This window comes from Oryctolagus cuniculus, chromosome 1 (assembly GCF_964237555.1).
Source record: "Oryctolagus cuniculus chromosome 1, mOryCun1.1, whole genome shotgun sequence".
Lineage (NCBI taxonomy): Eukaryota > Metazoa > Chordata > Mammalia > Lagomorpha > Leporidae > Oryctolagus > Oryctolagus cuniculus.
In genome coordinates this window covers 2,943,694-2,968,488 of record NC_091432.1, presented here as the reverse complement: position 1 = coordinate 2,968,488, position 24,795 = coordinate 2,943,694, and the positions used below count along the sequence as shown (strand labels likewise).

Sequence of the window (24,795 nt, the reverse complement as noted above, 5' to 3'; positions counted from 1 at the left end):
CCCAGTGCCTGGGCCGCCCTTCCTCCCCCTCCCTCCATCCTCAGGTGCCTGCCCTGTGCCAGCTGCCGGGCTCTGTCCCCGGGACACACCAGAGACAGAGCCAGCCTAGGAGCCGCGTGCCGGCAGGGACGGGCAGACGCACCTGCGCTGTGGGACGGCCCAGGAAGCCCATCCTGGTGGGGAACCCAGACCCGCAGGCACTGGTGCCGTCTGGCCCCTCCCACCAGCTCTCCTGCGCCCGCGATCCCAGGAGACGGGGTGTGGCGGCCACACATCCGCACCGGGAGCCGGGCAGGAAGAGGACCGTGCCCTCCAGGTGTGGGCTCCCAAGGCCCTGCGGGGGTGGCTGTCGGCCCCCCGTGGCCACACAGGCGGCCTGGCTGTGCTGGGTGGGAAAGGGGCTCGAGCCCCTCCCCTGTGCATGGCCCCCGGTTCCCACCAGGAGCTGCTTCGGGGAGGCCCCCTTGGTGGCTCCGTGGCCCTCAGGCCTTCGCTCCCTCCCGCCAGGGTGCGGGACCGCCGATTCTCTGCGGGGAGTGGAGCGCATTGGAGGACGAGGGTGGGCGAGGGCGCAGCACCGCCCAGAGCCGCGGGGAAGCCGCCTGCGGAGCCCCCAGTTTCCAAGCCTGACCTCCAGGAGGGTGGCGTCTGTCGGCTGCCAGCTCCACCACCGTGGCGGACACGCGGGCCTGCGGGCCGCGGGAGGGACCCCTTGGCGTCCTGGGTCACCATGACTCCCCCAGGGGGCTTTTTTGCTGGCTTTGTCTTTGGTTTTCTTCTGTCTTGTGGCTGCAAAACGCCAGAAGCAATCCCGCTCCGGCCGCGGAGGAGCGCGCACACGGAGTCCCCGGCCTCGGTGGCGATGGCGGCGCCGCGGTGGTGCCCCGCCCTGGTGTTGTCCTGTGCACCGTGGCCTGTGAGGCCGCAGCCTTTCTCACGGCCCTGGGCTCGGCGGTGAGTGCGGCTCCCATGCAGCCTGCAGGGCGTGTGAGGGACGGGGCGGGGGTCAGCTGGAGTCAGCGCGCCTCCCCTGGGACCTGTGCAGCCTTCAGTGGGTGTCTGGACCTGGCTCCGCCAGAGGACTTGGAGCACCTGTGTGTGGTCTCTCTGTGCTGACCGGTTCCTTCAGAGCCCCCGCCCGCGGCCGCGATTCTCAGCCTCGGCAGGTCTGTGGCCAGCAGAGCCCCAACCCGAGGGGTCCGGGCTGGGGGGGGGCAGGGCCGCGGCATCTCTGTGCGCGTCTGCGGGCAGGCTGGGCACCCGGCCTGAAGCGTCCCGCATGCGTGCGTGTGTGTGCGCGTGTTTGCTGAGCTGGTCCCACGTGTGTGTGCGTGTGTGTGTGTGTGCGTGCGTGTGTGTTTGCCGAGCTGGTCCCACATGTGCATGTGTGTGTGTTGCGTGTCTGTGCGTGTGTGTGTGTTTGACGAGCTGGTCTCACGTGTGCGTGTGTGTGCGTGCGTGTGCGTGCGTGTGTGTTTGCCGAGCTGGTCCCACATGTGTGTGCATGTGCGTGTGTGTGTGTGCCAAGCTGGTCCCACATGTGCATGTGCGTGTCTGTGCGTGTGTGTTTGTGTTTGACGAGCTGGTCCCACGTGTGCGTGTGCGTGTGTGTGCGTGCGTGTGTGTGTGTTTGCCGAGCTGGTCCCACGACCCCTTTCCCAAGCCTGGCCAGATGTTTTCCCTGGAGACCGCGTCGCTGGCGAAAACAGAGACGGGCCTTTTCCCAGGGCGGCAGCAGCAGGCACCGGCTCCACGCCCCCGCGCCGGAGCCCTCCCTGGGCGGGGACAGTGCATCCCGGGTCTCCGCGGGCAGCGAGCAGAGCCCAGAAATAAACCTGGGGCCGCGGCAGGAAGAGGAGGTTCCACCGCACGTGGGCTCTGGGCCTCCCTCCCAGCCTTGGTGCTGCCAGGCAGGGGACCCTCACAGCGGCCCGGCGCTGGGGGTGGGGTGCTGAGCTGCTTGGCCCAGGGGACTGTGCACGGAGGTGGGCGTGGGCAGGGGGAGGCCGCCCTGAGCCCGTCCCTCTCTGTCCTGACTTCTAAGCCGCATTGGACATCTGAGACCCCTCTGCGGGAAGTCGGGTGACGCCACACAGTTGATGGGGCGAGGTGGGGGGTGGGCAGGGTGCCCCTCCCCCGCCTCAGGCCTCGAGGCGCCCACACAGCCACACAGCAGCTCCCTGCTGGCCCATGTCCGCCCCCCCCCCCCCGGAAGCAGGTCTTTGCGGGTAGAATAAGGGACTCGTCCTGGGATGAGGTTGTCCTGACTCTGCCGGGACCCCGCAAGGCAGAGTGAGCTTTGCCATGGACTCCAGCAGGGGTGGGGTGAGGCGGCACAGGCAAGGAGGGCCTGGGACCCCGGACCCTGCACAAGACAGGAAGGCGCCTCCCCGGCAGTCTCTGGGTGAGCGCAGCCCCGCCCACACGCCGGCGGCCGACTTGCCTGGCTGTTTGGAAGCCGCCTGCTTTGTGGCCCATTGTGACAGCAGTCCACAGCTCCGGGCCTTGGTGTGCGTAGCTGTGAGATGGGCACAGTGTTGGGCCGGAGCGTCCTCAGGCTCTCTGAGTGAAAGATCAGAAGCCAAGTGTGCCGGGCAGGGCCGGCACGTGGGGAGAGCCCAGCGGATTTAGCTTCTGTCGCCGGCAGGATCGCTGTTGCCGGTCATTCATTCATTCCGAGCACAGGCTGTGCAGGCTGTGGGCAGCAGGGCCGGCCAGGCCCCAGCCCCGAGCTGAGTGAGCCGTGGGCTGGCCCCGGGCGGCGGCCTCTGCTGTCGGCGTCTGGCAGAGGAGAGACGAGGGGCAGGACGTCGAGCTGGGTGCGGGTCCCACTTCCTCAGGTGGGACTTGGGGGGAGCCAGTGGCAACCAAGCTGGCCCCGCTCTGTCCTCTGGCTCCCGGATCTTCGCCCAAACTGCTCAGCTCTGCCCGGGCACAGACGTCACCGCCACGGGCCCCGGCGCTCACCGGGGCGTCTGTTTCACCCACTGCAGACCTGGTTTGCTTGGAAGTCACCCCAGGTTTCTTCGGCTCCGCGCCCACTTGCCAGCAGTGTGGAACAGTCCCTTGTGCGGGTGCCTCACGCCCTGCGGGTGCCTCACGCCCACCCGGTGCTCACGGGGCGCCGCCCAGAGCCGTGGCCGGCTCGCGGATCGGAGCTGGCCGCTCTGCACCTGGGGCCCGGGGCCCAGCGCTCTCCCCCCAGCCTTCTGCTGAACTCCTTCGTGGCCCAGAACTGCAGGAAGGACCTCGGCCCAAGGCCCGGAGGACGAGGAGCCCGCAGCCCACGGGCAGTGTGCTCGGCGTTGTCAGTTTCTGTGCCGAGAGCGAGGAGCTCTCGGTAGCAGGGCAGCCACGGAGGGCCGGCGGGGCCCTGTGTCACCTGGTAAACGGTGTCTTAGCTGTGAATTCTGGGGAGGGAGACGCGGCCCAGCCTGCACGGTTGGGGTCCCTGTCCTTGGACAGTGCACCTGCCGGCCGTGAGTCAGGACGCCGAGGCAGCCTTGCCTCCCAAGCCTCAGTGTTCCCATCTGTAAAGGGGGCAGCAGTGACGTCTTTATCTCTGGGGTGATGGAGTCGGCACCTACAGAGCCCCCGGTGGGTGCTGCTCCCAACCCCCACGTGGGGCCACGGCTGTTGGTTGGGGCTGTGTAGGACTTGGCGAGGAGTGGCTGATCCACGAGGAGCCGGGCTTGAGCTTGGCTGACGTGGGCCTTAGGCCAGGAGATGGCAGAGACACAGCCTTGACCCCACAGAGGGAAGATGCCCACTGGGGGCCGTCGTCAGCCCCGCTTGGGGAACCAGTTCCGAGCCGAGGGTCCCGGGGTCCACGCCGTTGTGTCCCAGGCTGGTGGGAGGGGCCCTCAGCTAAACTCCCTGAACCCACAGCAGTGTGTGCCCCTGGGGCGTACTCCGGACCCTCCTCCCGTGCTGCTGGGGGCTGGTCCCGGCGGCTGTCCAGGTCGAGTGCGGCTGGCGGCAGCGGCCGGGCAGGTGTGCCCCAGGCGGAAACGGTTTTCAATGCCACTCCTCTCCTTGCCTCCTAGACCAAGATCCACGGGGTCGGCTTCGTGAAAATCCACGCACCCTGGACTGTGCTGTGCAGAGAGGCGGAGTTCCTGAAGCTGAAGATGCCCACGAAGAAGGTGGGCAGGGCCGCGTGTGCCTCAAGACCCCTCGGCAGTCGGCCACGGGGCTGTGGCCACGGCGCTGTTGGGGTCCCGAGTCCCGATGGTGGAGAGTAAGGGGCAGCCACGGGCGGTCTCCAGACTCAGGCCAGGTCCCACGGAGTTGGGGGCGGGTGCAGACCCTGATGGTGTCCGTCATCAACACAAGACACATTGCACTCTGCGTTGGTGTGTGTGGGGTCGCAGCGAGTTTTTCAGGCTCATTTTAGTCACATTTCCTGGCTTGCTAGGATTTTTTTTGTCTTTCATCTCTGAAAACTTTATTGCAAAAAGGCAGTCTGGAGGCTGGCGCCGCGGCTCACTAGGCTAATCCTCTGCCTTGTGGCGCCGGCACACCAGGTTCTAGTCCCGGTCGGGGCACCAGATCCTGTCCCGGTTGCCCCTCTTCCAGGCCAGCTCTCTGCTGTGGCTGGGAGTGCAGTGGAGGATGGCCCAGGTGCTTGGGCCCTGCACCCCATGGGAGACCAGGAGAAGCACCTGGCTCCTGCCTTTGGATCGGCACAGCACACAGCCATTTGGGGGGTGAACCAATGGAAAAAGGAAGACCTTTCTCTCTGTCTCTGACTCTCTCACTGTCCACTCTGCCTGTCAAAAAAAAAAAAAAAAAAAAGGCATTCTGACAGCAGTGCTTGGCCTGGCATCGCGTGTTCTGTGGACGGGGGCCCAAAGAGGCCACGCCCGCAGCCGGTCAGCCCTGGGCTCCCAGGCCCCCGGCGTGGTGCGGACGGCAGCTGCCCTGGGACGCACCGGAGCTGAGCTCTGGGCCGGGGGTGGTGGGGCCCGGCGCGCAGGCCGACCGCTCACCCGCCCCTCGGTGCCCACAGATGTATCACATCAACGAGACCCACGGCCTCCTGAAAAAGATCAACTCCGTGTTCCAGAAACTCACAGACCCCATCCAGCCCAAGGTGGCCGAGCACAGGCCCCAGACCACCAAGAGGCTCTCCTACCCCTTCTCCCGCGAGAAGCAGCACCTGTAAGTGGGTCCGCCCCGCCCTGCCCCCACGGGCTCTGTGCAGGGTCCACAGAGGGGAGGGACCCTGGCCCCTGGGCGTGCTGCTGAGCCCGGAAGTGGCCGTGAAAATGACCACAAGGTTGCTGTTTGCTGAGGATCTGGGGGTGCACGGGTTGGTTGGTCCTCCTTGGGGGACTCCCACCCCTCCTGCTCGGACTTTTGGGGACCGCTGGCCAGGTCGGGCTGACCGTGCCTCCTGCCTCCCAGCAGCCGTAAGCCGCAGGGAGCCTCCCTCTCCCTTCCCTCCTGGAAGCGTGGGCTGAAGGCATCCCCAGGGCTCCCACGGTCCCTGTTGCCTGGCAGTGCCTCACCTGTCATGGGACCGTCCCTCCCCCCGCTCCTAAGGGCACTGGGGCGTAGCCACCTGGGTCAGCCAGGCTGCAGGCCAGCCTACCTGGGCCTCGCTGGGCACAGCTGGGAACAGGAAGCTGGGCTCTGGCAACACAGGGGGCCTGGGGGAGGGGGGACAGGAGGGTTCCTGGACGCCGCTGGCCTCCGGAGTGGAAGAAAGGGCAGGGGAGAGGGCCTGAGCCTAGTCTGTCCCAGCGATGCTGGGGTCCCTGTGTGTCGGAGGGGCAGGCATCACCTGCTGTTACCAATCCTGGTGGGGGCCCAGCAGGAAGGAAGCGGCCCCCAGCTCCAGGGCCCGGCCCCCAGGGCTTCAGAGGGAGGCAGCCTCTCCTCAGGCCCACCTGGTCCACCTGGTCAGCGCCGGTTCACCTGCCAATGGAAACCCCCCCAGCCAGCCTCCCCAGCTCCCCCCAGGAACCGTGGGCAGCGAGTAGCTATTCCCAGGATGCCCTCCGCTCAGAGGAAGCCTCCGGCCATCTCTCTGCAGCCCAAGGCAGCTGGCCCCATGCCAGGGGGCGCTCCAGGGAGACTGGTCACCCCGGGACCCTTGAGCTGCCCCCTCAGCATTGAAGCGTAGACCTTGAGGGCGTCTCCCAAAGCAGCAGGGGCTCAGCTGCCCCTTGGGGGTCTCCGGAGCAGGGGTGGCTCAGCAGACCGCTCCAGGCACCAGGGGCAGACGGCTCGCACCTGCTGTGTGCGCGCAGAGCCACGCCCGTGTCCAGGTGGCCGCTACGGGCCAAGGGTGGTTCTCCTGGGCGTTGGGCTCCAGGGTTCACCGCTGGTGATCCGAGTCCTGTGTCCCCCCAATTCTCCCGCAGGTTTGACCTGTCCGACAAGGACTCGTTTTTCGACAGCAAAACACGGAGCACAATCGTGAGTATCGCGTGTGTGCACACAGCGGCCCTGGGGAAGCCAATGATCATTTCATTTTCCCGACACTCCTGCGGGAGCGGCCGGCTCTAATTGCCTGTGACAGAAATAATTAGAATAATGAGACGAGAGGGCAGCGAGGGGCCCAGGGGAGGGCTGCCGCCCGGGGCCGGCTCAGAGCAGGTGCGCGGGACACAGCAGAGCAGCGGGAACTGAAGCAGCGTAGGGGAGCCCTCGAGGGACGGACTTCGGCCGGCTTCCCTGCCTTTGTTGCCCGTGGGCTCGGTGCCATGAGCCCGGCGTTCAGGCCCCCAGCCTGGGGTTTCTGGTAGAGGCACAGACGAGCTCCCGAGGTTTGAAGTCTGACCAGGCCACCCTGCCCTGCTCAAGGTGCTGGCTTAATGTTTACCGGTCAGACAGCGCCAAGTTGTCCACCTGCCAAGCTGGGCCTGTGCATGGCTCGGGACCCAGTTTGTGTCTCAGCCAGAACCTAACCGGCAGCCGAGCCCTCGCTGCCGTCCTCTGTCCTGCACCATTGCACAGCGAGCAGGGAGTCCGTGCGGGGCGGCCGTGCAGCCAGGACGGGCACATCTGGGTGCCGTCTGCTCTTGGCCCTCTCCCGGCCTCGTGCCCTCAGGGGGGTCGCGGAGCGTGCGTCAGAATGAGGACGCTGGCCCCGTGGAGAGCGAGACGCGGGCGCCGAGCGGGCACCGAGCGGCTGCTGGGATTCTCCCTACTGACGGAGCTGCTCGTTAGCGTTAGCGATTAGGCCTCCTGCCGATGAGCGACGAGGCGCCCCCTGGCTGGAACTCGGGGCTGGCCCCGTGTCCGGAAGAGGCGATGCTTGTCTCTCGTGGCCGCCTGGGAGCCCCCTGCAGGGTTGGCCTACGTGGCTTCCCGTTTTCCACGTCACTGCGACAGGGATAAAGCTGCAGCAGCCCCCCGTGGACAGAGCCCCACGCCAGGACTCAGAACACGGGTGCTTGTGGAGGGCACGCGTTTGGCCTCGCAGTTGCGATGCCAGCTGACGCCCCCACCTGGGTCCTCCCAGTGTTCCTGCTGGCGCACACGCCAGGAGGCACTGGGGGCGGCTCGCGTCCTCGGGTCCCTGCCCCCAGCGTGGGAGCTCTGTGCTGGGTCCCAGCTTCAGCCGTGCCCAGGCCTGGCTGCCAACAGGCGTCTGGGAGGTGAACCAGCAGGTGGGGTTCCCTGGCCTCTGCCTCTCATGAATGAATGAATGAGAGTCGGTAGGGAGATGGAGTCAGGAAGCCGCTGCGAACTGCATGGCTTTCCCTTCATGCACAGCTTTGTGAACTCTTTGAAGACCCTTCCTTGTGCACCCGACTTTGTACGCTGTCTGGGGGGTGTTGTGGAATGCCCCTGGGGGCCGGGGCAGCTGTAGACCGTCGAGGGGGGCAGGCGGGCGGAGCACCTGCTGTGAGTTGGGTTTGTGATCCCTGGGATGGCGTCACCATCGTCGGCACTCTGAGCCACCCACGTGTCCGCTGACTTCCGGCGGGGAGGGGCGGGCAGGCTGTGGGCGCCGGCTCCCCTCCCAGGGCCTGGCCCCCGTTTGCCAGGCCTCCTGGGCGTGAAGGCTAGCGTCGCAGCATTGGCGCGGGTGTGCACGGCTCACAGCACCCCCACTGCCCTCCACGCGGCCGCTCCACTCCAGATGTGGGGGCGCAGCCCGGCAGGCTCCAGGCGCGAGGGGCCCAGTGTGTGGGTGTTGGGTCTCAGATGTTCGGTCTGTAGCACTAGGGAGCCACAGGAGGACGTGGTCAGGGCCGGAGAACTAGCAGTCACTTCCAGGGCCGCACGGAGGGGGAGGGGGCAGGTAGAGGGCAAGGTGGGGCCACGGCTTGTGAAGGGGGCCCCAGGCCAGGGAGCAGGTGGTAACGGGCGAGGTGGGCGGTGGGGAGGGAGCCATGAGGGCAGCTGGGGGGGGGGGGTCCTTCCCTGGTGCGGCGGGTGTTTGTGGAGGTGGGAGGGACAGGCGGTGAGCACGTGGTGACACACACGGTGGGCAGGAGTCAGGTGCTTCAGGGTGGACAGGCGTCCCCTGCGGCACGGAGGCCGGGGGCTGCGGGAGGGGGAGGGAGCGAGAAGCAGCCGGGAGGTGGAGGCACGCCCAGACAGGCAGCGGGGAGGGGGCTCTGCAGAGAACCGCGCACGTCCGTGGGGCTGGGCCCGTGACTCGCGCCCCGCGGTGCTGGCGTCACTTGTCCCAGGTCTCCCAGCACCCACGGTGGCTCCTGGGCCACCCCGCGAAGCAGTGCACTAGGTGTGTGTCTGGGGGAGCGTCGGGAGCTGGGAGCCACGAAGCCCCCTGCCAACACAGCCCGGCAGGCAATCCCAAGACCTGTCCCCACCCCTCACCGCAGCTTTCTAGAACATTCTGTGTCTGGGAGTGGCCTTAGTCCCACCTGTGCCTCGGTGGAAAGGGTGGGTGAGCTCACTGCACGGGCTGTGTGACATCCCGCACAGCTCCCAGGAGGGCCCCGGGCCTGTGGGCAGGGCCTCTCCTCCCCCCGTGAGCGGGGAGCTCTCCCGTCTGGGGCGTGAGGGACCCTGCTCCCTGGAGCCCACGGCCTGTGCCAGCCTCGCGCTCTGCAGGGCTTGGGAGTCCTGAGCCCCAGGGATTGCTCCTTCGAAAAGCCCGGTGTCTGCTGGGGACCCAGCGGGGGTGGCGGGGGTGGCCTGGCTGGGTGACCGTCTGCTCACCCCTCTCCAACAGGTCTACGAGATTCTGAAGAGGACCACGTGCACCAAAGCCAAGTACAGCATGGGTGAGGACATCTCTGAGCTCGGCGCTGGTTTCCCAGCAGCCTCTGGGTGGGAGGCAGCCGGCGGGCTGGGGGCTTGGAGTGAAGCCCGCGTCACTGTCGCTGCGTGTACCCAGAGCGCCCCCTCAGGGCCCTGGCACGGTTACAGCCGTGGCATTTTAAACACAGGCGTCTCCTTCACTTTGGCTTGCGTGTTTGTGAGCGTGTGCACAGGGTCCCACGCAGTGACCACAGATTCTTAGCCGTCCCTTGACCCTCACAGGCCAGCAGGAAGGCGACGGGGCTTCTGTAGGGGGGTGGGGGTGGGGCGTAGCCCGGGCAAGCAGCCCCTGGCTGGAGGCGGCCGCGCGAGCCCAGGGCCGCGTCGGAAGGCACTCGGGTCCGAGCTCGTGCTTCGGGAAGCTGGCGGAGGGGACGGCGTCGTGGCGCAGGTCAAGCTCACCTGGGATGCCCGCGCCCCGTGTCAGGGTGCCTGCTTGGGGTCCTGCCTGCACGTCCGAGCCAGCTCCCTGCTAGCACACCTGGGGGCAGCCCAAGGGCCCTGCCACCCACGTGGGAGACGCAGGGGGAGTTCCTGCTTCCTGGAGCGAGCCAGCTGAGGGCCGGTCCCGCCCCTCCCCACCCCGTTGCTTTGCCTTTCACACAAGTAAATCTTTAACAAAGAAAGCGAGAGAAGAACAAGCTTATTTTTATAAAGTTCATGGAAAATGGGATTTAAAGATAAGTTTATTTTGGTGCAAAAAAAATTGTAACTCGTGCAATATTTTTTTCATAGCGTTTATCTTCCAGGGACTTTTTGTGGACTCCTGATGTGTAGATTTCAAAAATTATTTTAATATTTATTCTTATTTGTTTGAAAGGCAGAGACACAGAGAAAGATAGAGACAGAGAGTCACGGCCGTATGCGCCCGATCCCGTCCGCTCTCAGAAGCTAAGCAGGGTCGGGCCTGGTTAGTACTTGGATGGGAGACAGACAGAGAGAGCTTCCGTCCTCTGGTTCATTCCCTAAATGCCCACAACAGCCAAGGCTGGGCCAGGCTGAAGCCAGGAGACCCGCACGCCATCCCGCTCTCCCAAGTGGTTAGCAGGAAGCCAAGTCCTTGCGGCACCCCTGGGTTGATGGCAGCGCACCTGCTAGAGGGCAGACGTGGAGCCGGGACCCAGGCATCGCAAGCAGCAGCGTCTCCACCACCGAGCCAGTGGTGCCCCGGGGTTTGGGAGATACTCTGCACCAAAGTAGACTTAGCTTTCAGTTCCGCTTTGCATGAGCTTCCCGAAGGACGCGGCTCAGAGCCCCAGTCTAGAAGCCGCCGCGGAACGGTCCCAGCCGCGCTCCTGGGTCCTGGCTGACAGAGCCCCTCAAACCACACAGGCAGTTCTGCCCGCGAGCGCGGCAGGCGGGGGCCTGGCCGGCGGGGCCCCCGCCCACAGCAGGGGCGGCCTCTGCAGAGCCAGGGAGCGCCACCCCAGGCCTCTGTCCCCTCCTGAGCGGCTGTGTGCCCTGCAGAGGCCCTCCCCCATCCATCTTCCCCATAGCTTCCTATGCAGCCGGAGCGCAGAGCAGGGAGCGGGGTGAGGATGCCCGGGGCGGCCCAGTGCCCAGGGCGGGAACGAAGCCCTTGGCCCTGGCCTGCGTGGCTAGTGGTCAGTCTCAGGGCCATCGTCCTGGCCCGGGATCGCTCTAGGGGAGGGACTCATCCCGGAGTCAAGGGGAGCCCAGGGGAGCTGTCCCCATCGCCCAGCCCACTGTGGGCGGGGCCTCCGGAGTGGCTGATCCAGGCGGCTGCATCGCGGACGGGCGGTGGGACCAGTGGGATGGCGGGGTTGGGAGCACCTTGGAGTCCCTGCCCGGGGACAAAGCCGAGGCACAGGGAGCCCCGTGGCTCTGAGCCCAGGGCTCTGTGGCCCCAGCGGGTCCCTTCTGCTGCAGGGGGGCTGTGTTTCTGGAAACGCAGGTTTGGGGGGTTCTTCTCTGTGCCCCACTCAACGTTGGTGCCTCGACCGATGGCCTCCCGCTGCCCGCCAGGCTCCCCGCACCCCGCTCCCGGGGGCACTTTTCTTGTCCGGGAAGGAAACCTGTCCCCAGTAATCAGATTGGCCAGGGTGAGAGCGGGGCGGGGGCCGGGGAGCTGTGTCCAGGGAAGGCCTGTCTGGCGAGACCGCGTCTGAGCAGGCGCTTAGAGAGGCCCCCCCGGGCCGAGGCCTGCGGCCGCACCCTGCCCGCCGCACTGCAGGGCAGTAAGGAAGGCGGGAGCTCGGCGGCCATGCTTCTTGACCGGAGTTGAGCCCTGCCCTGTGTGCGTGGTGTAGCCCTCACCCTCACGTCCTCCGACCACTCCAGGCCACTGACCGAGGAGATGGCCCGCGTCTGCGAGGATATCCCAAGGGCGTTTTCCCACTGCTGTCGGGCAGGGGTCATGGCCCAGGCCGCCGTGAATGAGCGGGCATGTGTGCAGCCTGGCAGGGCCCTTCCGCCAGCCCAGGATTCCGCGGCGATTCTCCATGGCTCTGGTCCCTGCCTACGTGTGGGCAGCGAGGCCAGAGTCCCGAGAGCCCCCACGCACGTCCCTGGGGCTCCGATCCCTCCTCCGCCGCTGTCTCCTGGGTCTGGGGTCCACGGCCACTCCTCAAGTGGATGCCCACGTTGTGGTTTTCACACCCCCAGCGCAGGCCCTTGAGCCCGCCCTGCAAGGCCCAGCCGCCTTCCCGGTGCCCCCAGCGGCCCTGGGCGGCCGCGAGCCCCCTCGCCCGCCGCCCGCCCTTACTCCCCAGATGCGGCTTTGGTCCCTGTGGGCCCTGGCGTGGGACTAACAGCCGATGTGCAAACAGGGCAAGGAGAGGGAAGGAAGAAGGACTCTGCCCTTCTAAGTAAGAGGCGGAAGTGTGGGAAGTACGGTAAGTGCGGTGTGCGCCTCCCCGGCTCCTCCCGTCCGTCAGCCCGCCCGAGGCCTGAGTCCAAGTCGGATGCGTGCTCCCCAGCTTCGTGCGTGATTCAGCTCTCGCGACCCCCCTGCGGCGCAGGCTTGCCCTGGAGCAGCGGGGCCGGGCTGCGGGCCTGCCTCTGGGCGTCTCTCCTGTCTCTCGCCAACTCCACCAATCAAGCATCGTCCCTCCTCTCCTCCCTGGTTGAGCGGGAACCCAGCCCCGGGGAGGGCCCGAGAGGCGGCTCTGGGCCGTGGGCCGGGAGGCCTGCCCCGTCCTAACCCTCTGTCTGCCTCTGTTCTGAAGGCATCACCAGCCTGCTGGCCAACGGCGTCTACTCGGCCGCGTACCCGCTGCACGACGTGAGTACTGTTGACCCCCGCTGGCCTCTGCTTGTCCTCAGCTTCTGCAGAGCCCCGTGGCCACGCCCCTCCTCCCCCCCAGGGAGCGCCAATTGCCCTGTGGTCACTGCTTCCTGTTTGCTTTCCCCGTAAATGTCAGCAGCACACAGGCCTCTGCTGTTCCCCGTGCAGGCCCCGTGAGCCAGGGCACCTGTGCCGGACGCCGTGCCCAGGCTGGGGCCTGGCCGGGTGACCGGGGCTCTGTGTGTCTCTGTACCTGAGGAGCTTCCGGAACTGCCCTCCCAAGACCAGGGCCCAGGGGGCAGGGGGCCCAGGTCCCAGGCCCCACCACTCCCTCTCACTGGCGCTGACCAGGGCAGCCGTGGTCCTTACTGGGCCTCGGTGCCACTGTCTGTGAGTGGGGGACAGTCGCTTGCCCTGTCTGACCGCCAGGGTACCAGAGGGCTCCGAGAGAGACCCTGGAGCACAGGGGCGGGGCTGGGGGAAGGCCCAGGTGGGCCACCTGCTGCCTGCCTCCCTTCTGCAGGGCCAGGGGTCTGGGGTGGCCCAGCCCAGCGTCCCCCCTGGGTGCCCCCGCACACACCGTTCTGTGCTCCTCCCTCCACGGCCGCAGTCTCGGCGGACCCCCCCCCCGCCCCGCCCCAGCTGGTCTCTCCCGCCCTCTGCCAGCTGTGGGCCACCTCCTGAGTGTGCCACTTCAGGGTGGCCTGGCTGTGAGCGCTCCGTAGTTACTGGGGAAACGCACGTGGCTTTGCACTGGCTGAGTCAGGGGGCCTCTCTGGCAATGTCAGGAGGGTGGGCTCTGAGCCCCAGGTCCTGGGGGCGGCTCCTCCTCTCCTGCCTCTGTCTGGCTTCCCCATGGGATTTGTTCAGCCCCACTGTGTGCACCCGGAACACAGCCCCCCAGGGCCCCCCGCACAGGGCACAGGCAGCCTAGAGCCACGCCCACGCCTGGTCTTTGCACTGGCGTCCCTTAAGGTCTTAGGAGGGAAGGGAGGGGCCAACCCTCCTGAGAACCCGCTGTGTGCCCAGCGCGGTGTTTCGCTGGGGCTTCGTCTCATTGGCCCAGTGCGGACACAGACCCAGAGGCCGCACAGCCCCGGGGGAGCGGGGCAAAGCCGTGCCCCTCCCCTGGCAGCGCCACCCCCTCGCCCTCCCCGCCTCCCAGCCCCTCACCTGCACATCCCGGCGGGAGCTGATGTGCGGTTTAAGCAGCTGCCCCAGGTGCCCTCGCTCTCGCCCGCTGTCACACAGCCAGTCCCACGCGAATCCGTGTCCCACGCAGAGGGCCTGCCTGGTTGTGGGCGTCGCTGCGCCCTATGCAGCGGGGGGAGCTGCCACGTGAGGTCCGTCCCCACTCCAGGGACGGGAGACAGGCTGGGCGCTCCAGCAGCCACGCCCGCGCAGCTTTGGGCGTTGCTGGGAGTGGGGGCATTTTTCACCCAGAGCACTTTCCATTCCAAGGCTGCTAACATCCTGGACGGAGCCACAGGCCCCGTATTCCTAATCAGGGCAGACGTTAGTAGACGCCACTGCATGCTGGGCGCCCTGGCTCTCCACGTCTGCGTCCATCTTCCTTGGTGTGAGCTGCCCTCCTGCCTGTGGCCTCCCTGCCCCCACTTACGGCAGTCATCCATCCACCCACCCTTCCCTGCGTCCAGTGAGACTCTCCTCGGACAAGGCGCAGGGAGCTGCCACCAGGCGGGTGGTGCCTCGCGGGAGCGCGGCCTCAGGACGTGCCTGGGACCGCCAGCCTCACAGAAGGGAGCTGCCGTTGCGTCGGCTGCTCAGCGGTTCCCTGGCTTCCTCCTGGTTGGCTCGCACGCCCCAGGGTCACTGAGGCCACCAGCACGCAGACCCGTGGCCATCTCAGCCACGAAAACAAACACCGGGAGAGCGAGACGAGACGGGCTGGGTGGCCAGGGCGACGGAGCTGCTGTGGGAGCGTCTGGTGCCAAGGCCAGCCACGAGGCTGCCCCCTTGGGTGCTTGGTCAAGTCCTCCTGGTTGCCGCTGAGCGGGGAGGTGCCAGGCAGAGTTCTGGGATGCCCGTTTCTCCCCCTGCTGCCTTCAGTTGCTGTGTCAGACGCCGACTGCCCACTGTCCGGCTCCTCTTCCCAGGTGTGGGCAGGCTGGGCTTCCCTGAGTCTCGGTGTTTCCATCTGTAGAATGGGCGTGTTGAGCTCACCAGCCCAGGTGTATGATGCCCGTGTAATGTAGCCTCTCTCTGGGGACACCAGTAGGGGCACAACTGAGACAGGACACTGGGGCTGGACACTGGGACTGTCCAGCAGGTGGGACACAGGTTCACGCCGTGGCTGCAGCTCCCTCGGCACCCCCAAAGCCCCCTTTGTCCCACGTGGCCGGCACCAAGGACTGACCACAGCTCCTGTCTGAGTCCGTCTCTCAGTGTGGCCGGGGAGGCCCGGGGGCAGGCTGGGCAGCCTACAGGGACTTCGGATGTTTTGGGCAGAGGAGGAGGGGTGCAGGCCACGCAGGCTCCAGGTGTCGCTGTCTCCAGGCTGGGTTCCGTTCTGGAACCTCCTGGGCGCCTCGCTGGTGCTGAGTTTTCCCTCTCTTTTCCAGGGAGACTACGAGGGTGACAGTGTGGAGTTCAACGACAGAAAAGTGAGTGGGTGAGAGGGGCGGGGCTGGGTGTGGGCGGGGCGCTGGGGGGGCCTCCACAGCAGGATCCCCTGCCCCCAGGGCCCTCCCCCTCTGCCCGGGGTCACATCTTGGCACCGGCCTCACCCCGAGCTGCTGTGGGGCAGATAACCCCAGGACCCCCAGGCACAGCTGGGAACTTGCCGGCCCAACAGGGAAGCTTGGGATGGGAAGGGGCCGTGCGGCTGTTCTGGGGGACACACTTTGAGAACCGAAACGGCCTCTCCCTCTGCGGTGGCCGTCACAGCCTCGGTCCCCACCCCCAGCCCCAGGCGGCTCCACAGCCGCCCCCGGGAGCTCAGGACAGCTGTCCCGCACGGGCGCCCTCTCTGCTTAGCCTCTCTCACTTCCCCACAAACCCTGGCCTCGTCCCCAGCTCTTGCCCCCACGGCTGCTCCTTCCGCAGGCGGTGGGTGGCCGCAGCCTCACCATGGCGGCCTCGTCCCAAATCCCAGGGCCCAGCCCCCTCGACGGCTGGAATGTTCCTACCCAGCCTCCCTCCGGCCCCGTCCATGGGCTGCTTGATGCGACTTGCCCGCCCCGGAATGCAGCCGCGGGCGCTGTCTGATGTAGCACACAAGTGACATATTTGGTTGTGTGTAGTCCAGCATCTGGCACCGGCCCGAGACCCTCGGCCTGGAGAGCTCCCCCGCCGGTCCCTGCAGTCCAGGGGCTGGGTGCCCAGGCTCGTGGCCCTCACCCCCCCCCCCCGAGCTGATGTCTTCCTCCTCACGAGGCTCCCGACCCCAGACCCCTCACCCGCCGTGTGCGCTTCTGGCTGGGTGCTGTCCTCCGGGCCCCGGCCCCTCCACCCACACTGGCCACATTTCTTATCTCAAGACTTCTCAGCTGATGGTGCCAGGGCTAGCTCGTTTGCTTATTCAAGAAATATGTACTGGGCACTGCCGTGCGCCAGGCTCAGCAAGCGCAGTGCCAGGCCCTCCCCCTGGAATGCTGCCCCCTCCACCCACTCTGAGGTCTCGGCAGTGTGGCCCCTGGGGACTGCCAGGGAGTAATGACGGATGGATGGACGGACGGACTGACGGATGGTGGGGGGTGGTGGATGGGCGGATGGACGGATGGACAGATGGTGGGGGTGGTGGAGGGATGGATGGACGGATGGTAGGGGGGGTGGATGGACGGATGGACGGATGGTGGGGGGTGATGGATGGACGGATGGTGGGGGGTGGTGGATGGACGGATGGACGGATGGACAGATGGTGGGGGTGGTAGATGGATGGATGGTCGGATGGTAGGGGGGGTGGATGGATGGATGGACGGATGGACGGATGGACGGATGGTGGGGGGTGGTGGATGGATGGACGGATGGATGGTGGGGGGTGATGGATGGACGGATGGTGGGGGGTGGTGGATGGATGGACGGATGGATGGTGGGGGGTGGTGGATGGATGGATGGTCGGATGGTGGGGGGGTGGATGGATGGATGGACGGATGGTGGGGGGTGGTGGATGGTGGGGGGTGTGCATGGATGGATAGATTGATAGACAGGTGAGGATGGCTTGGCGGGTGGGTAGCTGGGTGGGTGGGTGGACGGCTGGTTGGTGAGTAGACAGATGAACCAACAGTAGGAGGTGGGTGCCGGGCGGGGTGGCTGGGCGAGCAGACACAGGAGTGAGTCGCCAGAGACGGCAGGGAAAGAAAGGCAGATTGGCTGCTGGCCCTCGCTCGGGGCCTTGAAGGCTCCGCGTGAGGTGGCATCGGGTCCTGGGGGACGTCTCTCTCCCACGGTGGCTCCGTGTGAAGTGGCTTCAGGTCCTGGGGGACGTCCCTGTCTCCCACGGTGGCTCCGCGTGAGGTGGCGTCGGGTCCTGGGGGACGTCTCTCTCTCCCACGGTGGCTCCACGTGAAGCGGCGTCGGGTCCTGGGGGACGTCTCTGTCTCCCACGGTGGCTCCACGTGAAGCGGCGTCGGGTCCTTGGGGGACGTCCCTGTCTCCCACGGTGGCTCCGTGTGACGTGGCGTCGGGTCCTTGGGGGACGTCTCTGTCTCCCACGGTGGCTCCGTGTGAAGCGGCGTTGGGTCCTGGGGGGACGTCTCTGTCTCCCACAGTGGCCCCGTGTGACGTGGTGTCGGGTCCCTGTCTCCCACGGTGGCTCCGTGTGACGTGGCGTCGGGTCCCTGTCTCCCACGGTGGCTCCGTGTGAAGTGGCGTCGGGTCCTGGGGGGACGTCTCTGTCTCCCACAGTGGCCCCGTGTGACGTGGTGTCGGGTCCCTGTCTCCCACGGTGGCTCCGTGTGACGTGGTGTCGGGTCCCTGTCTCCCACGGTGGCTCCGTGTGACGTGGCGTCGGGTCCCTGTCTCCCACGGTGGCTCCGTGTGACGTGGTGTCGGGTCCCTGTCTCCCACGGTGGCTCCGTGTGACGTGGCGTCGGGTCCCTGTCTCCCACGGTGGCTCCGTGTGAAGTGGCGTCGGGTCCTGGGGGGACGTCTCTGTCTCCCACAGTGGCCCCGTGTGACGTGGTGTCGGGTCCCTGTCTCCCACGGTGGCTCCGTGTGACGTGGTGTCGGGTCCCTGTCTCCCACGGTGGCTCCGTGTGACGTGGTGTCGGGTCCCTGTCTCCCACGGTGGCTCCGTGTGACGTGGCGTCGGGTCCCTGTCTCCCACGGTGGCTCCGTGTGACGTGGCGTCGGGTCCCTGTCTCCCACGGTGGCTCCGTGTGACGTGGTGTCGGGTCCCTGTCTCCCACGGTGGCTCCGTGTGACGTGGCGTCGGGTCCCTGTCTCCCACGGTGGCTCCGTGTGAAGCGGCGTTGGGTCCTGGGGGGACGTCTCTGTCTCCCACAGTGGCCCCGTGTGACGTGGTGTCGGGTCCCTGTCTCCCACGGTGGCTCCGTGTGACGTGGTGTCGGGTCCCTGTCTCCCACGGTGGCTCCGTGTGACGTGGTGTCGGGTCCCTGTCTCCCACGGTGGCTCCGTGTGACGTGGCGCTGTTCTAGTCATTTGCCTTTCCCGTGAGAGCGGCTTGTGTCGGTGGCTGAGCCCCGGGGCCTGACCCCACCTGGGAGGACAGGTGTGAACTGAGGGTGCTCTGCCGCTGAGCGGGATCAGGAGCCACGGGCCAGCCTGTCTCTCATTCACTCACTCAGCAGTCACTCAGTGGAACCCGTGACCACCCCAGGATCTGCTGGGCACTAAGGACGAGAAGGAAAAGATACACCAGGTCCCCCACCCTTCCCCCTCCCCCCACCCCGTGCCGCTGCTGCTGGGGGATGGAGAGGGGTGAACACTCATTGGGCTGCCCACCACGTGGGTGTGGGCTGGTGGTCAGAGCAGGAGACGTCTGTGCCTGGATCCTCCCCCAGGTGTGGCACTGGAGGCTCTGGGCCCTGGAGCCGGGATCCCCCCCCGGGTGTGGCACTGGAGGCTCTGGGCCCTGGAGCCGGCATCCCCCCCCGGGTGTGGCACTGGAGTCTCTGGGCCCTGGAGCCGGATACCCCCCCAGGTGTGGCACCGGAGGCTCTGGGCCCTGGAGCCTGGATCCCCCCCCCCCAGGTGTGGCACTGGAGGCTGTGGGCCCTGGAGCTGGGATCCCCCCCCGGGTGTGACACTGGAGGCTCTGGGCCCTGGAGCCGGGATCCCCCCCCCCCAGGTGTGGCACTGGAGTCTCTGGGCCCTGGAGCCGGGATCCCCCCCCAGGTGTGGCACTGGAGGCTGTGGGCCCTGGAGCTGGGATCCCCCCCGCGTGTGGCACTGGAGTCTCTGGGCCCTGGAGCCGGGATCCCCCCCCCCGGGTGTGGGACTGGAGTCTCTGGGCCCTGGAGCTGGGATCCCCCCCCGGGTGTGGCACTGGAGTCTCTGGGCCCCTGTGGCCAGAGTGCCGGGCCCTGGCTGTTCCGCTTCTCGCCTGGGTCCCCTCGGTGCCCAGCGCCTCCCTGAGCACACGGAGGCCAAGTGGAGGCCTGGGTTCTTCTCGCGGCAGCAGTGGCATCTTGGGCCTTATTTTGCACACCGACAGTGCAGGGTGATTGGCGCTGTCTTCTCCAGGAAGAAAAGCCCACCGAGGTTGAGGAATTTCTGTAGGAGGCTGGGGGTGTGGGCTGCGTCCCCCGCCTGTCGGGACGGGGTGAGCCAGCTTGGGCTGGGGTGAGCGGGGCGGCCCCAGGGACACAGTGACCGGGGCACGTGGCCACGCCTTCCGCAGGGTCGTCTCAGTGGCTCCTCCTCCCAGAGGCTCAGCCTAAACCTGCCACGGCTCGGTCTCAGCTCTGCCTCTCTGCTGTCTCCTCTGTGTCTCCCCCACCTTCCTCTCTGCTGTGCCCGCAGCCTCTCTGGGGCGGAAGTCGCTGACTTGACTCCAGGGAGGGCCAGAAGCCGCCCAGGGCAGCAGCGGTGCGGTCAGCATGGTCCGTCCGCTCAGGCTCCCATCACCCAGCAGCACTGCAGCTGTGACGCACAGGCTGCAGGGTGCTGCCCCTGGGACACACAGGGGCCGCCGTGGTACTCTCTGCCACCTGGGGAGGTGCTGTCGGCCACCCTTCTGGCTAGAGGTCAGAGAGTACCCCTTGCACATGCGCACACCAGCACACATGCACACGTGCGTGCGCAGGGCTGTGACACCCCCCCGGGCTCTGATTCAGCCAGGGGGAGCCTGAGCGTCCAGGCTGCTCCCCAGAGGCTTTGGGTCTCAGCCCCGCTCCCACCTGCCGCCCCCCCCCCCCCCCACACACACTGGGTTTTGCCGTCACAGTACTTACGGTCTTAGACAGCAGCCTAGAGAGCGTGAAGCAGAGGTGGGCGACTGTTCTCGGGGAAAGACTGCTCACAGGCGCCGGCAACGCCAGCATCCCATGTGGTGCTCGTTCCTGTCCCGGCCGCTCCACTGCTCACCCAGCGCCCTGCTAATGGCCTGGGAAAGCAGCAGAAGGTGGCCCACGTGCTGGGTCCCTGCCACTCCTGTGGGAGACCAGGATGAGGCTCCTGGCTTCTGCGTGCCCCAGCCCTGGCCATCACGACCATCTGGGGAGTGAACCAGTGGATGGAAGGATGGAAGACCTCTCTCTCTCTCTCTCTCTTTTTCTCTCTCTCTATAACTCTGCCTTTGAAATAAATACAAATCTTTCTAAAAAAATGCTTTGACCAGGGACTGCCAGGAGCCTAAATGGGAAAGCCCCATGGTATCAGGCCTTCTCAGTCACTTCTAGATCAAACCAGGGCGAGGTGGGACCCCATAACAGCCAGAGGCGGCTTCCCCGCCCCCACGTCACCTCCAAGTGGACGCTCGCTGTTGCCGGTGCGTGGCTGACGCCCACCTCCTACACGTCTCCTCTTCCAGCTCCTGTATGAAGAGTGGGCAAGTTACGGGGTCTTCTACAAGTACCAGCCCATCGACCTGGTCAGGTGAGTCGGCACCGGCAGGCCTGGGTCCCGCTCAGGAGAGCCAGCCTGCCTGAGCTGAGCGGCTCGTGTGGGAGGAGCCGGGGCTCCCTGCCCTGCCCGTAGCCTGGGCCGGCATTAGTTGAAGCCGTTTGTTCATGTTGGCGGGAGGCTGGGCCCGTGAGGTCACGGTCACCATCTCCCGCTAAAGGCGTCTTCAGGCCCAGCGGGGCGGCTGCAGAGGCTGCAGCGTAAGAATGAGCCCCCCCCCCCGGGCAAGGACTCCGTCCCACGGGCAGGGCGCAGCGTCCTGAGGGGCCTGCAGCCGGCGTTGGCCCACGGACACTCTCCTAAGCCGTCACGCTGCCGACGGGCTCCGCGGCGGAGCGATTGGTTTTCTTGGCACTTCCGTGCCAAAGTGAGCTCCCGTTCTCACGCTGAGTGGGGATCGGGACGGAGCTGAGAGCCTCCGGAAGAGTCTTCCGTGCCCGCCAGCCTGGGCTGTCACCCACCTTCCCGAGCACCACAGGCAAAGGGCCGGGCGCAGGGGGCACAGAGCAGGCCACACCCGCCGGGTGCCCCGCACCCCGCACCCCACGCCCTGCTTCTCAGGCCAGAGAACCCTGGGCCTGCGGTGGGTGGTTCCCTGCTGGGGAGGGGACTGCACTGTCTGCCGAGGGGTGGGTGACAGCTTGTCCCTGTGAGGGGTGGGTGACAGCTCGTCCCTGGCTCTGTCTTCCTGCGGCACAGGAAGTACTTTGGGGAGAAGATTGGCCTGTACTTCGCCTGGCTGGGCGTCTACACCCAGATGCTCATCCCCGCCTCCGTGGTGGGCATCATCGTCTTCCTCTACGGCTGTGCCACCATGGACGAGAACATCCCCAGGTAGGCAGCGGCCCCCACCCCAAGCTTTCCTGCTGTCCCTCCACTGAAATCCATCAGCACTGCGACCCTCACCCGACCCCATGCACACAGCTGTGACCTCTCACCTGACCCCGTGCACACAGCTGTGACCCCTACCTGATCCAATGCACACAGCTATGACCTCTCATCTGACCCCGGGCACACAGCTGTGACCTCTCACCTGACCCCATACACACAGCTGTGACCTCTCACCTGACCCCATGCACACAGCTGTGACCTGTACCTGACCCCATGCACACAGCTGTGACCCCTACCTGACCCCATGCACACAGCTCTGACCTCTCACCTGACCCCATACACACAGCTGTGACCTCTCACCTGACCCCATGCACACAGCTGTGACCTGTACCTGACCCCATGCACACAGCTGTGACCTCTCACCTGACCCCATGCACACAGCTGTGACCTCTATCTGACCCCAGGCACACAGTTGTGACCCCTACCTGACCCCATGCACACAGCTGTGACCTCTCACCTGACCTAATGCACACAGCTGTGACCTGTACCTGACCCCATGCACACAGCTGTGACCTCTACCTGACCCCATGCACACAGCTGTGACCTCTACCTGACCCCGGGCACACAGCTGTGACCTCTGCCTGACCCTGTGCACACAGCTGACCTCTCACCTGACCCCATGCACACAGCTGTGACCTCTCACCTGACCCCATGCACACAGCTGTGACCTCTACCTGACCCCATGCACACAGCTGTGACCTCTCACCTGACCCCATGCACACAGCTGACCTCTCACCTGACCCCATGCACATAGCTGTGACCTCTACCTGACCCCGGGCACACAGCTGTGACTCCTACCTGACCCCATGCACACAGCTCTGACCTCTCACCTGACCCCATACACACAGCTGTGACCTCTCACCTGACCCCATGCACACAGCTGTGACCTCTACCTGACCCCAGGCACACAGCTGTGACTCCTACCTGACCCCATGCACACAGCTCTGACCTCTCACCTGACCCCATACACACAGCTGTGACCTCTCACCTGACCCCATGCACACAGCTGTGACCTCTACCTGACCCCGGGCACACAGCTGTGACCTCTCACCTGACCCCAGGCACACAGCTGTGACCCCTACCTGACCCCGTGCACACAGCTGTGACCTCTACCTGACCCCATGCACACAGCTGTGACCTCTACCTGACCTCATGCACACAGCTGTGACCTCTACCTGACCTCACGCCCACAGCTGTGACCTCTACCTGACCCCATGCACACAGCTGACCTCTCACCTGACCCCGGGCACACAGCTGTGACCTCTACCTGACCTCATGCACACAGCTGTGACCTGTACCTGACCCCATGCACACAGCTGACCTCTCACCTGACCCCATGCACACAGCTGACCTCTCACCTGACCCCGGGCACACAGCTGTGACCTCTGCGTGACCCCGTGCACCGTCAGCCCCCAGAAGTCTCAGCTGGGAGGATGGAGGCCGTGGGCCGGGCTTCGTGGCCGTGTGTGCAGCCTCAGGCCCAGCTGTGCTGCAGGCAGACCTGAGGCACGGGCCCGCCCGTTCTCGGAGGGCTCTCTCTCTCTCTCTCTCTCTGTCCTTTTTCTCTTGCTTGGCCCTTGACATCTGGAGTCACCTCCAACCTCTGACGCGCAGTTGGCTGCTGCTTGGTGCCGTCAGGGGCGAGACCGCTGTCCTGGCGCTCAGAGCAGCCCGGGTGTCCGTTCGCAGCTCCGAGGCATGTCCCATCCCAGGGCACAGGAAGGAGCGAGTTCAGGCCCGGTCAGGGGTGGGAGGTCCTTACCATGGCCCCTCCCCCCATTTCAGTGTAGGGCTGAAGGGAGGGATTGTCCCAGGGCCTCTGAGAGCCAGAGGCAGGGCTGGACCCCACTCTGCTGCCCACTCCAGGCCCTCTCCCCATCTGTGCAGCCAGGAGCAAGGCCCCCACGTGGCCCTTAAGCTGTGGACATTTTCAGTCTGAGCCTGGGGTGGGTGGGGGCAGGCCCCAGGCGCCCCACCTCCCAGTGCCGTGGGCCGCCAGGCTCTGGCCCGTGCTCCTGTCTGCTCGGCAGAACGGCGCCATCATGGACCGGGGCCCGGTCTCTATGCAAGCTGCTGAGGCAGCCCAGCCACCGGCCCCCCAGACGGGAGACGTCCAGAGCGCAGTGACCTCTGCAGGGGACACCCAGGGCAGGCGCGGCGGTGGTGGGGGAGTGGCCGCGTGAACGGCCCAAGGTCAGCCCTGCAGTGGCTCTGCCTGCTTCCTCCTCCCGTTCCCCACTGGCTCCTCATGCAGCCCGGGCAGCATCTCTGGGACCCTGGACTTGTCCAGAAGGTGGCCTGGGTACAGGCGGCAGGCTCCGCCCACTGCAGGTCCCCGCGGAGGTGACCCGTCTGCAGCCCCTCACCCAGCACCAGGCAAGGCCGAGCCAGGGGGCCCTGCGCAAAATGAAAACGCGGGAGCCCATCAGGAAGTCGTCGGCGATGCTGAGACAGTGGCCGCAGAGCCCGGGCCCTCCTGGTGTGGCCAGCCCTGTGCCTCAGCCACGCTCCGCACGGGGAGGGGCCCATGTGGCCCCCAGGCGGTGCCCGCCCCCACGGCCGGCCTTGTCTTCCAGCATGGAGATGTGTGACGAGAGACATAACATCACGATGTGCCCGCTGTGCGACAAGACCTGCAGCTACTGGAAGATGAGCTCCGCCTGCGCCACAGCGCGCGCCAGCCACCTCTTCGACAACCCCGCCACCGTCTTCTTCTCCGTCTTCATGGCGCTCTGGGGTGAGTGCGGCCCCCGCGGGCGCTGCGGCCAGGGCGGGTTCTGATGCGTCGGCTGTCTGTCTGCTCGAGGGCACCCACAGCTGGGTTTGCCAGGACACCGCGGAGGTGGGAGCCACGCCCACCGCCTGTGTGGCTGTCTGGGGTCGGTGCTGCACCCGAAGCCCCCGAGGAAACATTCCTGGGCCCGGAGGTGTCCTGGGACCGCGGCTGGTGGCCGGGAGGGGCAGCGGACTGGGAGCAGGCAGGCTCTCCCCTCACGCGCTGACCCCCTGAGCACAGACGGTAGGGACAGCCTGGGGACACCCCGTCTCCATCTGCAGGTGGGGAGCCGTGGCCCAGAGACGCGGCCGCAGCCGCCTGGGGTTGCGGGAATCAGGCCGCAGTTCCAAAGCCCGAGTCCCCGCCTGCTGGCGTCACTGCCTGGGCGCAGCCTGCACGGGCTCAGGCTCGAGGGCTCACGGCTCAGGAAGGGGCGGCGCCGCTCCTCTGCACACAACTCTGGTCTCGGACAGCGCCGGCCCCTTCTCTGCGGCGGGTGCTCCCTGGGGACGGGGGATTCGCGCAGCGGGCAGCCACGTGCCGAGCCTTCCACGGGCCAGCCATCAAGGGCTTCTCTCTGGGAGGA

General features: G+C 66.6%; 1 protein-coding gene across 10 annotated transcripts in view; it reads left to right on the top strand.

The window, feature by feature from the left end:
* Positions 1-24,795, top strand: part of ANO1 (anoctamin 1) — a 151,080-nt gene that overhangs the window by 89,030 nt on the left and 37,255 nt on the right. For 6 of the 10 annotated variants that reach the window (XM_070062301.1, XM_070062082.1, XM_070062044.1 and 3 more), the window contains 10 exons: positions 4,047-4,145; positions 5,012-5,163; positions 6,372-6,426; positions 9,161-9,212; positions 12,039-12,104; positions 12,438-12,493; positions 15,079-15,120; positions 20,451-20,515; positions 21,242-21,376; positions 24,010-24,170. In XM_070062301.1, the coding sequence (XP_069918402.1) occupies positions 4,047-4,145; positions 5,012-5,163; positions 6,372-6,426; positions 9,161-9,212; positions 12,039-12,104; positions 12,438-12,493; positions 15,079-15,120; positions 20,451-20,515; positions 21,242-21,376; positions 24,010-24,170 (883 nt within the window). The remainder of the gene's footprint in view (positions 1-4,046; positions 4,146-5,011; positions 5,164-6,371; positions 6,427-9,160; positions 9,213-12,038; positions 12,105-12,437; positions 12,494-15,078; positions 15,121-20,450; positions 20,516-21,241; positions 21,377-24,009; positions 24,171-24,795) is intronic. The other 4 variants (XM_070062232.1, XM_070062122.1, XM_070062429.1 and 1 more) reach the window with 1 other exon arrangement.